We start from the raw sequence: 13,392 nt of genomic DNA, 5'->3' as shown, positions 1-13,392 counted from the left end.
CACGTCTGATAGACCAGTGTGCTCGGTCTACGGTTCCATCCTGCGCACATATGTGACGGGGATATGGGGGGGCTGTGGCGCACATATGTGACGGGGATATGGGGGGGGGGGCTGTGGCGCACATATGTGACGGGGATATGGGGGGGGCTGTGGCGCACATATGTGACGGGGATATGGGGGGGGGCTGTGGCGCACATATGTGACGGGGATATGGGGGGGCTGTGGCGCACATATGTGATGGGGATATGGGGGGGGGGGGGCTGTGGCGCACATATGTGACGGGGATATGGGGGGGGCTGTGGCGCACATATGTGACGGGGATATGGGGGGGCTGTGGCGCACATATGTGACGGGGATCCCGTTGGATGCAACTTTGATGTCACGTGATAAAAAAAAATAACGTATAATATACGCAGAAAAGCTGCAATTGTTGTTTTAGTATCCTTGTTATTATTTCGATGATATTATTTATCATTTACCCGTCTCATTGTATTAAAAGCGACCGCTATTGCCGATAAAGAAACAATGACGAATTGACGAATACCCCTTGGGAGCGACAGCAGCGCTGAACACACGATTAACATTTAACATGCACATGGACCTTTGAATTTCGCGCCGAAGGATGACGATCGCGCAATGCTTTCTGGGACGGAATAAACTGCTGAGGAAAAGAGCATGAAATGCCGCAGCGTGTTTCGGACCAATCAGAGACGAGTTTGGATGTGTGTTGACCAATCAGACGCGCGGGATTGCTGATGACGTGCTTCGTATAAGTAAATAGACGAAGGGTGATTCGTTTTGGTTGGAGGTTCGTGCTGCAGCTGTAGGCGGTGAGTGAAGTAAGAGCGCGGCTTTACTGGGGGTTTAATCAAAGTAAGCGCGGCAGGTTATTGAAACGTGTTTGCTACATTCCTTATTGGAGCATCTTTTGGTTGGGTTTGTTGGAGCTGTTTGCTCAAGGTGTGACGTAACGGGATGTCGATGTTGAGAGTTGTGATCTGTGATGTTTTTCGGTTCTAAGGTAACGGGGGAATGGGGGAGGGGAGTCGTTGGTGGTGCGCTTTGTTTACCGGTTGTAAGGTGATGCGAGAGGCTGTTTATGAAATGCGATTTTGACTGTGATTGCAACGATGTGACTTGGGTTTCCAAATTGCATTATTTTGTAATAATTAGGACGTGGAAACGTTTGTTGTGCAAAGATCGTTTTGTATTATTTGCGGTGCCTGATGGGTTGTGGAGATGGTGGGGATGGGGGACTATGGCCGGGGATATAGGGGAGGGGGGGGGGGGATTATGATGGGGACGGAGGGGGGGGGGGATTATGATGGGGACGGAGGGGGGGGGGGGGATTATGATGGGGACGGAGGGGGGGGGGATTATTATGGGGACGGAGGGGGGGGGATTATTATGGGGAAGGAGGGGGGGGATTATGATGGGGACGAGGGGGGGATTAAAATGTGGGTGGGGGGGATTAAAATGTGGGTGGGGGGGATTATGATGGGGGCGGGGGGGATTACGTTGTGGGCGGGGGGGATTACGATGGGGGTGGGGGGATTGTGATGTGGCCGGGATTATAGGGGGGCTGTGGCCGGGAGTAATGGGGGGGCTTTGTGGCCGGGAGTAATGGGGGGGCTTTGTGGCCGGGAGTATGGGGGGGCTTTGTGGCCGGGAGTATGGGGGGCTCTGTGGCTGGGAGTATGGGGGGGGGGGTTGTGGCCGGGAGTAATGGGGGGGCTCTGTGGCCGGGAGTAATGGGGGGCTCTGTGGCCGGGAGTAATGGGGGGCTTTGTGGCCGGGAGTATGGGGGGCTTTGTGGCCGGGAGTATGGGGGGCTCTGTGGCCGGGAGTATGGGGGGGCTCTGTGGCCGGGAGTATGGGGGGCTCTGTGGCCGGGAGTATGGGGGGCTCTGTGGCCGGGAGTATGGGGGGTTGTGGCTGGGAGTATGGGGGGGGGTTGTGGCTGGGAGTATGGGGGGGGGGTTGTGGCCGGGAGTATGGGGGGGGGGGTTGTGGCCGGGAGTATGGGTGGGGGGGTTGTGGCCGGGAGTATGGGTGGGGGGTTGTGGACGGGAGTATGGGTGGGGGGTTGTGGACGGGAGTATGGGTGGGGGGTTGTGGCCGGGAGTATGGGTGGGGGGCTGTGGCCGGGAGTATGGGTGGGGGGGTTGTGGCCGGGAGTATGGGTGGGGGGTTGTGGCCGGGAGTATGGGTGGGGGGTTGTGGCCGGGAGTATGGGTGGGGGGTTGTGGCCGGGAGTATGGGTGGGGGGTTGTGGCCGGGAGTATGGGTGGGGGGTTGTGGCCGGGAGTATGGGTGGGGGGTTGTGGCCGGGAGTATGGGTGGGGGGTTGTGGCCGGGAGTATGGGTGGGGGGTTGTGGCCGGGAGTATGGGGGGGGGGTTGTGGCCGGGAGTATGGGGGGGGGGTTGTGGCCGGGAGTATGGGTGGGGGGTTGTGGCCGGGAGTATGGGTGGGGGGTTGTGGCCGGGAGTATGGGGGGGGGGGGTTGTGGCCGGGAGTATGGGGGGGGGGGTTGTGGCCGGGAGTATGGGGGGGGGGGTTGTGGCCGGGAGTATGGGGGGGGTTGTGGCCGGGAGTATGGGGGGGGGGGGGGTTGTGGCCGGGAGTATGGGGGGGGGGTTGTGGCCGGGAGTATGGGGGGGGGGGTTGTGGCCGGGAGTGGGGGGGGGTTGTGGCCGGGAGTATGGGGGGGGGTTGTGGCCGGGAGTATGGGGGGGGGGTTGTGGCCGGGAGTATGGGGGGGGTTGTGGCCGGGAGTATGGGGGGGGGGGGGTTGTGGCCGGGAGTATGGGGGGGGGTTGTGGCCGGGAGGATGGGGGGGGGTTGTGGCCGGGAGTATGGGGGGGGGGGTTGTGGCCGGGAGGATGGGGGGGGTTGTGGCCGGGAGTATGGGGGGGGGGTTGTGGCCGGGAGTATGGGGGGGGGTTGTGGCCGGGAGTATGGGGGGGGGTTGTGGCCGGGAGTATGGGGGGGCTGTGGCCGGGAGTATGGGGGGGCTGTGGCCGGGAGTATGGGGGGGGCTGTGGCCGGGAGTATGGGGGGGCTGTGGCCGGAGTATGGGGGGGCTGTGGCCGGGAGTATGGGGGGCTGTGGCCGGGAGTATTGGGGGGCTGTGGCCGGGAGTATGGGGGGGCTGTGGCCGGGAGTATGGGGGGCTGTGGCCGGGGATATTGGGGGCAATTTGTCAGGAATTGTGGTGATTGTTATTTTGGTTAGGAGGTGGTCGGGAGGGGATGAAGTAATGTGAAGTTGTGATGGGGTGGGGGTTTTAGAGATGATGGTTATTTATTTATTTTTTGAGGTGGTATTCCACTCGCATTGGGGAGGCTGGTGGTGCTTATTTTATTGGGGGAGTTGGAGGTGGTGTCCCTATTGGCATTGGGGTTGGGTTTATTTTAATTTTTTTTGAATTCCCATTCTGTATTGTGATGTGCTTGTTCTAGCATTGGTGTGTTCTGAACTATCGATTATGACCTTTGGTAATTTGATTACCACCTTTTGTGCTCTTTAGGAATAACGAACAAAGATGGGTGAGCGCAAAGCAGTGATCAAGAATGCAGACATGTCTGAGGAGATGCAGCAGGATGCTGTAGATTGTGCTATGCAGGCCCTGGAGAAGTACAACATCGAGAAAGACATCGCTGCATTCATCAAAAAGGTATTTCTGAATTATTATTATTATTATTTTTTATTATTATTATTTTTTAACAAGGATATGTAAAAGAACAACTCAGGAGCTAAACTAAGACCAGATGTTATCGTTTAAGTGCAGACCATAAATGTGTGCATCTCCTCGTTGAAGTGAAACGCATGTCTAAGGCTAAGCGATGGTGCTGGGCCTGCACGAGGCCCAATCGTTTGTTGGTTTTCGTGTTCATTCGTTATCTCTCGCCGTGCATATTAGGGAGCAATGTGCTGCAATTTTGTACAATTTTTGTTGGCATGCCTTGGACTGTGATGAATCCCATGTGTCCTTTGCTTCTCTTGAGGCACAGCATCGTCGAAAGCCGATATAACCGTCCTACTTGAGGAAAAAGAAATGGGAGACATTTTTGGGTTTTGCTAATATTTACCTTTTTGACCATGGGGAATGGTGGCAGAGCACCTGTCGCGTGAGGCAATTTCATTAGTCGGCTATCTTATCTGCTGAAGATCATCTTGTGATCCAGATGTTCTTCATTGGCCATTTTTCCTGGCAGTGGGGTAGGTTGGCTTGTCTAATTGTAGCATTCATTACCTGCACTCTGGATTACACATCCTTTCATTGTGCATCTTGAATCAACTGTCAATCGTACTAAAATCGGTAATTTGGTGGTCGATGTATTTGATCATTACTTGTGGAATCTCAGCAAAACTTGACAGGGAAAAAAATTAATCTGAGAGGTTGTTTGCCCCCTCCCTTCACCAGTCCCTTCTCCCAGAGGCTTCTGAAGGTGGGGCCGACACATTGTCTATGTAAACGTTAGAGTCCCTGTATAAAGAGTTGCGCCATGCGCTGACCCGAGATTTCTGGTCACGTGATTTCGTGGCGCCATTTTGTGTCTAACTTCACCGTGCGTGAACGTCAGCTTGGTACGGGAATGTTGTTTATTGCCAAACAAAATGACTGGTTCTGCTTTTGGTTGTTCAAACCAATCTGGGAAATATAAGATGTATAGATTTCCAAGTGATAAAGTCAGAAGACAAATTTGGGACATTTTTGGGAAATTAAACAAGTTATGGTGAATACGACGTCTTATCTGTGCTTTTCCATATCTGTTCGACTAGACGAACCGTGCACACTGCAGGTATTTTTAAAAGTTTTTTCTCTGTTTAATTACGGCTTGGCGCAGTCGAAAATTAAGTATTAATTAAGTCGCCAGCTCTGAAACATTAATCGATCAGGCAATATCCATCAGAGTTCTGGGCAAGGGTGTAGTAATAAATGAACGTTTCAATCTTACTAGATGCCGATGACGTTTTCCTTATGTCAGAGACAGAAGCTGACTTGCAGCTTGTTAAATCATTACAATGGAAATTGAATATAAATGTCGATAAAACTAAAGTTGTACACTATAGAAATATGGCAATACCACGTACAGAATTTGTTTTAACTTTAAGTGTGTTAGACTATGTCGGCTGGAAGTCCTACACCGGAATTGCTCTCGGCACCCTTTAAAAAATATTGGATATGCCCACACTCCTTTCTAAAAGTTATTAAAATTCAGAGAACGACAGCATTGGTTTGTCTTACTTATAATGTTAGCTCTTATATGCAGTGTTGGCTTGTAATATGCATTGCCATACCACTTTTAATATCACCACACAGCTCTTTTTCACGGCAATAGCTGAGTTTTTGACAAAACAAATATCACCTGTATGTAATAATAAGACTAAATATGTGTAGTAATTTTTTTTAGCAGGTTTAGAATATATCACCCCATATCGCGAATGTACATGTATATCTAATCCGACACACTTAGACACAAAATGGCGTCCAAATTTGAGTTGACACAACTCTATATACAGGGACTCTAGTAAACGTGTACCAGGAGCGCTGCTCCTTGTGGTGGAAAGAAGGTATAACTGGTGACGTTGGAGGCTTTCATTGTATCACGAGTAAGAGGCTGTTGTCTTATTCTCGCAGTCGCTTATGTTGTGTTGGACTCGAATGCAAAAAAAAATCCTGAAGAATCCCCATGTTTTGTTGCCTTTCACCAACTTAGAAAAACGCCCTGCTAAGGTGTATAGATAGCAGCTTGAGTGTCGTTACACCTTATCGTGGTTTTTTTATTTTTTATTTTTTATTTTTTATTTTTTGGTCCAAGGCTGCTTCCAATAACAAAAGTAACAACAATGATAATAGCATAATATTACCATTATTTAAAAAAAAACAAAAAAAAAAAACATGCCAGTCCAGCAGAGTGGGTGTTTCTAGTCATTAAAATACAGTGCAGCATTTATCTATGTTCGCATGGACTCAAACAGCTTGGCCTAATTCTACCAAATTTTGCATACATGCTGGAGTCATGGACACAAAATGATTCCCTTCCCTGCCCCCATGTGGGTGGGTTGTCGACCTGTGATGCTTGCCTGTGCATGTGACACATTGCACATTGTTACTGATGCTTGCTGTAAATGTTGACCCATCTCTACTCTTCCCCCCTCGCTCTTCAGCGTGTCCCTGAGAGCAGGTATCTCTTGAAAAATAAATAAAAGTGTATAGTCAAACTCTACATTAATCCCTGATGCACCTTATTTGGACTGGAAAGGTACTGCAGTCCTTGCCCGTGGGTCTACTCATCATTTAGTTCTTCCATAGTACATAAAATCTAATATGACCCTACTGCAAAGCCGCAATGAGCCGGCGAAGCCAAAGCCTGTTGCCACTATTTTACCCATCACTATGGCATCAGTAGGTTAGGTAGGTAGGTGTAGTAGGTACCGTACCTGGTAAGACTTGGTAAATTTCAGACCTAAAATGACACCATTTGCATTCTGGATGAGATTAAAATTTATAAAATTTACTTCTTGATTAATTCGGTGAATTCCGACTTGACTTCGGATATTTCCGGCCGTGAAAAGCTATCCCCTACGGCCGCGAGATTTCTAAAAAATAATTCTTCTCAATTTTAGAATATTTGACGCCGTTTTCAGCCTCAAACGCGGTAATAAGCTTTTTAAAAATATTTTTTCAAATGCTCGAATCTCATTTGTTCTGGTGTTTGATGAAGATTTTTCGTTGAAGATGACCAGGGCCCGGGGAACGATGTTGGTCTTAAAGTATTTTAATTACAAATTAGAGATGCATAAGATTGTGAATCAAACAAAGACGGGTGAAACAAACTCCTATTGAACTTTTTCGCAATTGTTCATGCGTACTTCCGCATCCGCAAGATGGCGGCCTCCGTGGAGCGATTTGGTGTGTCAAAGCTTCGAAATTCTCAAAGGATCCAGCAAAATCTGGCTTTTCAACATAATACGTACGCGTTCATTCACAACACCGGCTTCGCCGGCTATAACCTGTAATTGTACATATCATACCGTAATTTGTCGTGTCTGACTGCCTTTTATGCACTCCTGAAACGCTGCATGGAATGAGTTGAAAACTGGTGGTTGTACTCTGTGTGCATGGGGAGGTTTTAGGTGTTTAAAAAAAGATTGTGATTGTGATGGGGGATGGGGATGGGGGGGTTGGGGGGATGGGGGGGGGGGGGGGAAGAAACACTTAATTATTTCTGGAAATGTATGGCACAGCGCCACTCCTGTTGGGAACGGGTATTACAAGTCGTAGTAAAATGCAATTCTGCGAGAACATTCCCGTCCATAAGGACGTGCTGTTTGCAAGTTGTGATTCGAAAACTAAGCTGCACATTTCGGTGAATGCCCATGGGTGGTTTCAAAAGTGTGTGTGTGTGTGTGTTGTGTGTTGTGTGTTGTGTGTTGTGTGGTGTGTGTGTGTGCGCACACACTCGTTCATTCAAAGCAGAGTACAAGTTTTATTTTGGCCCTGGAGTTTGCAGAGTCATTGATATGTAATATTTTGTGTGGCAAAATTCCATCGTTTTTTGCTTGATGTAGAAAGCGATTGGTTTTTATTTTTAATATTTCATTAAGACTTTTGAAGGCATTTTTAACCACAGTGGGAATAAAGTAGCACAGGCGTTCGACCTTCATCAGAATAGACATTGCTCTCGCTCTGCCGAAGCAGTGAACGCATGAAATGTCAGCATTTTCTGCTTCCCATGGCGGTTCGCATAACTTTGTTAATAAAACCCATCGTTCAAATTGCCTGCTCATTAACTTTGACGAGCTTTTCAATCTTATTGGATCAGCCTTCAATCCCTCGAGCTCCCAAACATGAGACTTCCTGCTTGGTGTTGTATGCAGGAAGTGGCCCTGAAAGGTTCCAAATATTTCTTGTTTATCATTGTGATCGCTCTGACCTCTTCATCATCCCCTCTGTTGAAGATAAATCCAAGACCGATTGAAAGCAAAGGGACGCTCGTCAAATGTGAAGTCGTAATGGATTACCGTTGCTGACTCGGTAATCCAATTGCTGTAACTTGTCCAGAAATGCATTTTGCCAACTGTACCAAGTAGCGCGCCGACTGCATTGAAAGATTTAAAAATACGAAGCTTGGTCGAGGTTCGTGTCTGCTTCTACTGAAAATTCGAATGATAGCGTTTATCAAGTTGAAGTTTATGTCGAAGTGCTAATCGCCATGGGAGGGAAGTAAAACTGATTTATTGGGCTTTTCCTTACCGTTGGAGTAAAGTGGAAGGGTTAACATCAGCTTTACTTGCTTCCCATGGCGGTTCAGGTACTGTTGCCATCATTCAGGTAAAACCCACTGTCGGTGAGTATTATTTGTAATGTTTAATGGTATCTTCCCTTTTCTAAATTGAGGTATCCACGTCTGGTATTTGTGAATAATGGAATTTTTCTTCTCCACACACTTCCAATATGTAATGCCCTTATCCAATACATCCCTGATTTGTCCTTTTGGGTCTCACCTTCTGAAAAACTCGAGGCCCCTCCCCTTTTTCTTTTATTTAGCCTTTACCACCCCACCCCCACATTTTGCACGTAACTGTAGCTGGACCATGAGGCGTTTTGCCCCTACAAAGTGCTGTGTGCAGCCTGGTGTTGGCTTAGCGGTCAGGGTGCCGGCTTGGGATCCTAGGATCCTGGGTTCGAATCCCGGTCGATCGCTGAATTAACACCAGGGGGGTTGACTCAGCCTGTCATCCTTCCGAGGTCGGGAAATTGAGTACCAGCTTGCTGGGATGAATGATCCCGGTGTGTACCCCGGCTTAGAATAGGTACTAAGGGTTGGCGTCGGGAAGGGCATCCGGCCATAAAAACATTGCCTCAAACAGGGAACCATGATCGTCATGGGGCCCGCAAGGCTAACCCTCACTCTAGCTGGGAAAAATGGCCTTAAAAACGATCATTCATTCATATTCAGTTGATTTCCCAATTCAGTGATGCACTATGCAATTGCTATTTAAATTTCAGGTCAATCGGATGAAAATTTATGATTTTTCAGATGAAAATTGATTTTACAAATTTGACCTTGAGTTTACCTTTGACCTTAAAAACAATAGTTAGTTTCTCCATTCAGTGAGGCACTGTGCAATGGCCGTTTAATTTTCAAGTCAATCGGATGAAAAATGACGATTTTAGAAATCTGACTAAGATGACCTTCGACCTCAAAATAAATATGTTTCTTGCTTATGATCAACTCTACCATCTGGTGAAGTTTCGTTAAGATCAGTTTAAAATTGTGACCTGTCGGCGACAGACCAGACAGAACAATGCACAAGACCAACCTTTTTCTTTGAAAAACCTTCGATTTTGCAAGTAATAACCTTCAGGAATTTGTATGGAGGGAGGCAGCATATCAAGCACGGCAACCAAGAATAAATGGACTCCAAGAGTTAACCGTGACAAGATAATCTTTCAGTGGAATTAAAGAAGTTGTGCAATTTGTGAAAACATACCGGATTAATACCATTTCAAGCAGGTGCAAAAACAAGCGCAAGTGATGCATTTTGCAACTTCATAAAGTCCTTTGGAATCATACAACGGTACAAGCGGCAAGAATGCCAATGTCAAGACTTCTTGGAAGAGCCTTTCCGGCATAATCGTCGATCAGTTAAATCGAGCCTCTTTGGAATAGGTTTATCCTTCCATTTCCCACGAGATCCCACGCAAAAGCTGCAGCTAAATGTCCCATCCTTCACCATAACAAACGTTTTCCTGAAGCAAGCAGGACCTGAGCTGCCATTTTAAGCATTTTTCTCCTGCTCCTCATTTGTGGCAGTAATAAAAGTCTCGAGTTTCATCACTTTTGATGCCCTGTTCTGATTAAAATATGTTTTCGACTCGCATTGGAAACTAGCAGGAGTAACCGGCATCGCCTGGTGATGTTCTAATCCTGTTGGCATTTTGAATAAATCATTGGGTTTTTATTTCAATTTTTTTTTCTTTTTTTTTTTTCGTGTGGGTGAATCAAATAATTGCTTGCCTGGTTATGCACAAAGCACTTTGAATACGAATGAATGAATGATCGTTTTAAGGCCATTTTCCCCGCTAGAGCGGGGGTTGGCCTTGTGGGCCCCATGACAATCATGGTTCCCTGTGTGAGGCAATGTTTTTATGGCCGGATGCCCTTCCTGACGCCAACCCTTGGTCGCCTCTTACGATGCGCAGGGATACGGTGTACCTATTCTAAGCCGGGGTACACACGGGATCATTCATCCCAGCAAGCTGGTACTCGATTTCCCGACCTCGGAAGGATGACAGGCTGAGTCAACCCCCCTGGTGTTAATTCAGCGATCGATCGGGATTCGAACCCAGGATCCTAGGATCCCAAGCCGGCACCCTAACCGCTAAGCCAACACCAGGCTTGGGAATCAATATTGGGAAATCGACTATTAAGGTCAAATTTCTAAAATCAATTTTCATCTGAAAAAATCATCAAGTTTAATCCGATTGACTTGAAATTTAAATAGCCATTGCATAGTGCATCACTGAATTGGGAAATCAACTATTAAGGTCAAACTTCTAAAATCATCAATTTTAATCCGATTGAATCGAGCTTTAAGATCGTCATTTTTAATGTTAGCGAAATGGACAATTTGATGTATCCATGGCAACCTTTTTTGGAGGAGGTGTGGATTTTGCAAGTATCATTCTCTGCATGATGTCCTCTTGTTTATTGATTGATGGGGCACTTTCAGGAGAGTGGCCATTTGGTTTGATACACATTTCAGTTCAAGCAGTCATTTGATAACTGTCAATGAAAGCCAACAACCTGTGCATTCCACATCAACCAGTGCCACACAGATCTTGCAAAATTGTTTTCTCACCACCATGTTGTCACTCTGTACTACTTTGGTATGGGGTAGGATTATTGGCTGAGGACGTGGGTGTGCCGCTGATGCAATGCCCTCTTTAGGTTAGGCCAGGAATTCGCAATTTGTTCATTGTGCTGGCGATAGCTCGCTTCCTCTTCACAAAGGACACTGGGATCTTTAACGTCCACCAACTAATAGTGGGGCGGCTTAGCCCAAATATTCAAAAGAATTGTGCATTTTGTGATACAAGCACCAAATTTGGCACAAATGTACATTAATATGTTGCGAACATTTTCAGATATTGGGCCACTTGAAATTCCGTAATTTTTTTTTTCAAATTTCGTAATTTCAAATTTTTTGGGTGACACCGTCACAATTTCGGTCTTCGAGGCCGGCCGATAGGCAAAGTGTGACCGGAAGGGACGAGGTTCTCCTGACCACGTGGCCCTCGATCTGGGAAGCGAGAGGCGTTCCATTAGTGGACGCGCCCCTCACGCCCGACTTTTGGGCGGCCCCGGCAGGCCGTTTGTTTTGACGTTCCGTGACAGGCCCCGCACCCCCACCTCCGGGCCGACCGGAAGCTTGTGCTGAGTACATCATACCTGAACAACTCAGTGAGGCAGAACACAGCAGTGCACACCAGGGTGACCCCTTCAGTGCATAAACCAATTAACCTGTCCACTGCAGGGCATATAGAAATGAAGTTATTTTCTGCATATAATAATAATATAAGTTCAGTTCTATATAACAATTTCTGTTATCACCACTACCACAACAACTACCACTACTACAAGCTTTGTCTGGAATTTTGTAGACAAACAGACATACAGACAAGCTGGGATCAAAACATTACCTCCTTCCACCATTGAGTGTAGAGGTAAACATCATGGAAATTATATCATGCCCTAGATTTAATTCATGCTTACCCGTGTATTTGCTTCACTGGTTCACAAGGTCTTTTGCATACATGTAATTCAGACTCTCGTCTTCATTGCTGACCACAATGTTCGCAACATATTAATGTACATTTGTGCCAAATTTGGTGCTTGTATCACAAAATGCACAATTCTTTTGAATATTTGGGCTAAGCCGCCCCACTATATCGGCCGGCCTCGAAGACCGAAATTGTGACGGTGTCACCCGAAAAATTTGAAATTACGAAATTTGAAAAAAAAAATTACGGAATTTCAAGTGGCCCAATATCTGAAAATGTTCGCAACATATTAATGTACATTTGTGCCAAATTTGGTGCTTGTATCACAAAATGCACAACAGGTTTGCTATGCTGCTACACTATAATGCTGGCAGACGATACCCAGTTTAACTTGCACCCGAGGGACGGCGGCTCACACATTGATGAAGCACCGGGATGACGGTGTACAGCTAGATCGGGGGTTCAAACCCAGGCTATTTGACAGCTGGGAGGCGAGTGTGCATACGTCTCGGCTTTGATTTGACAAATAGGAAGGACTAATTTTCTGTGTACCTAATTCCCCCACCCCTTTTTTTTAATTTTGTCTCAGGAGTTCGACAAGAAATACAACCCAACTTGGCACTGCATCGTCGGCCGCAACTTCGGCAGCTATGTGACCCATGAGACGAAGCACTTCATTTATTTTTATTTGGGCCAGGTTGCGATCTTGCTCTTCAAGTCCGGATAACCTCGAGCCGATTGCCTGCTCTGCAGCAATTGCCTCTGTGGTTTCATTTCATTTTGTTTTGATCCGAATCCAGAAGTATCTACATTTCAGAACATTTTCATGTGATTTTATTTCCATCTCAGTAATTTATTTGGATTAGGAAGAGCTTTGTACATGATAAACGTCATTGTAAGTTGTGTAGTTCTGCATCTACTAATTTTATTATTTTTATTTTGCATGCTGAATTCCAAACTTTAGTTGTCTAACTGGATAATGAAGGGACGTTCCATTTCAATACTTATACTGTTGTAAATGTTGCCGATGAAGCCGCAATGTTTGGCAAGCTGTTTTGATACCAGTTTGTGTAAGTTTTTGTTCAAACTGATAGAAAATGCCTGTTCGAGGCTCCGCGGTGTTTTCTCGACGTTCCGTTGGACCCAAGTGCCCGTTGCTACCCACGATTTTCTCTGCTGCTGCTTAACGTGAAGCTTCAGGCACTGTTCATGTCAACAAAGTTCATTCTGTTACAAATGTACAAAATGCTTCAGGAGACTTAGCTCGGAATAAAGTTTACTTGTATTCTGCATATTTGATTGCACTGGTAAAGGTGAGGTTCATCGTTTTGGACTTTGCTTCATTGCAAGGAAGATGTGAACTCGTGTGCATCGATTGTCACATTGAACTTTGAGAGCTAAATTTGTAACTTTTAATTAATTTTTTTTTGCCTTTGTTATCGTGCTTTATGAACAAATTTGTATAATTCTGAAGATTGTATAATGCGTTTTGCTTGCTTAAAGAATCGTTTGGATTGAGCAAACGCTTCATCTGGATCCCTTTGTAGCCAGATGTCATCTCTGGGCTGCCTTCAGCAGCTGAAGATGCCTGTT

At 46.5% G+C, this 13,392-nt stretch overlaps 1 protein-coding gene across 5 annotated transcripts; it reads left to right on the top strand.

The window, feature by feature from the left end:
• The first annotated feature begins 760 nt into the window (after positions 1-760).
• LOC137425232 (dynein light chain 2, cytoplasmic) lies at positions 761-13,091 on the top strand. 5 transcript variants are annotated; one of them, XM_068113438.2, is made up of 3 exons: positions 761-830; positions 3,532-3,678; positions 12,389-13,091. In XM_068113438.2, exons 2-3 carry the CDS (start codon positions 3,547-3,549, stop codon positions 12,524-12,526), a joined length of 270 nt encoding a protein of 89 aa, XP_067969539.1. In that variant the 5' UTR covers positions 761-830; positions 3,532-3,546; the 3' UTR covers positions 12,527-13,091. The 5 variants fall into 5 exon arrangements, with proteins under 5 accessions (XP_067969539.1, XP_078632558.1, XP_067969540.1 ...); XM_078776432.1 differs by having other exon boundaries at positions 806-839; XM_068113439.2 differs by having other exon boundaries at positions 806-873.
• Positions 13,092-13,392: the final 301 nt, after the last annotated feature.

Source organism: Myxine glutinosa, chromosome 4 (genome assembly GCF_964187855.1).
Source record: "Myxine glutinosa chromosome 4, kmMyxGlut1.1, whole genome shotgun sequence".
Classification (NCBI taxonomy): domain Eukaryota; kingdom Metazoa; phylum Chordata; class Myxini; order Myxiniformes; family Myxinidae; genus Myxine; species Myxine glutinosa.
The sequence above is the reverse complement of the archived record's forward strand: the minus strand, read 5'-3'. Positions and strand labels throughout refer to the sequence as shown.

Bases quoted from the DNA above. Each gene is read 5' to 3' on its own strand.
- LOC137425232 (XM_068113438.2), top strand. From the start codon at position 3,547: ATGGGTGAGCGCAAAGCAGTGATCAAGAATGCAGACATGTCTGAGGAG. The intron at 3,679-12,388 runs GTATTTCTGAAT...ATTTTGTCTCAG, and splicing joins TCGCTGCATTCATCAAAAAG to GAGTTCGACAAGAAATACAA.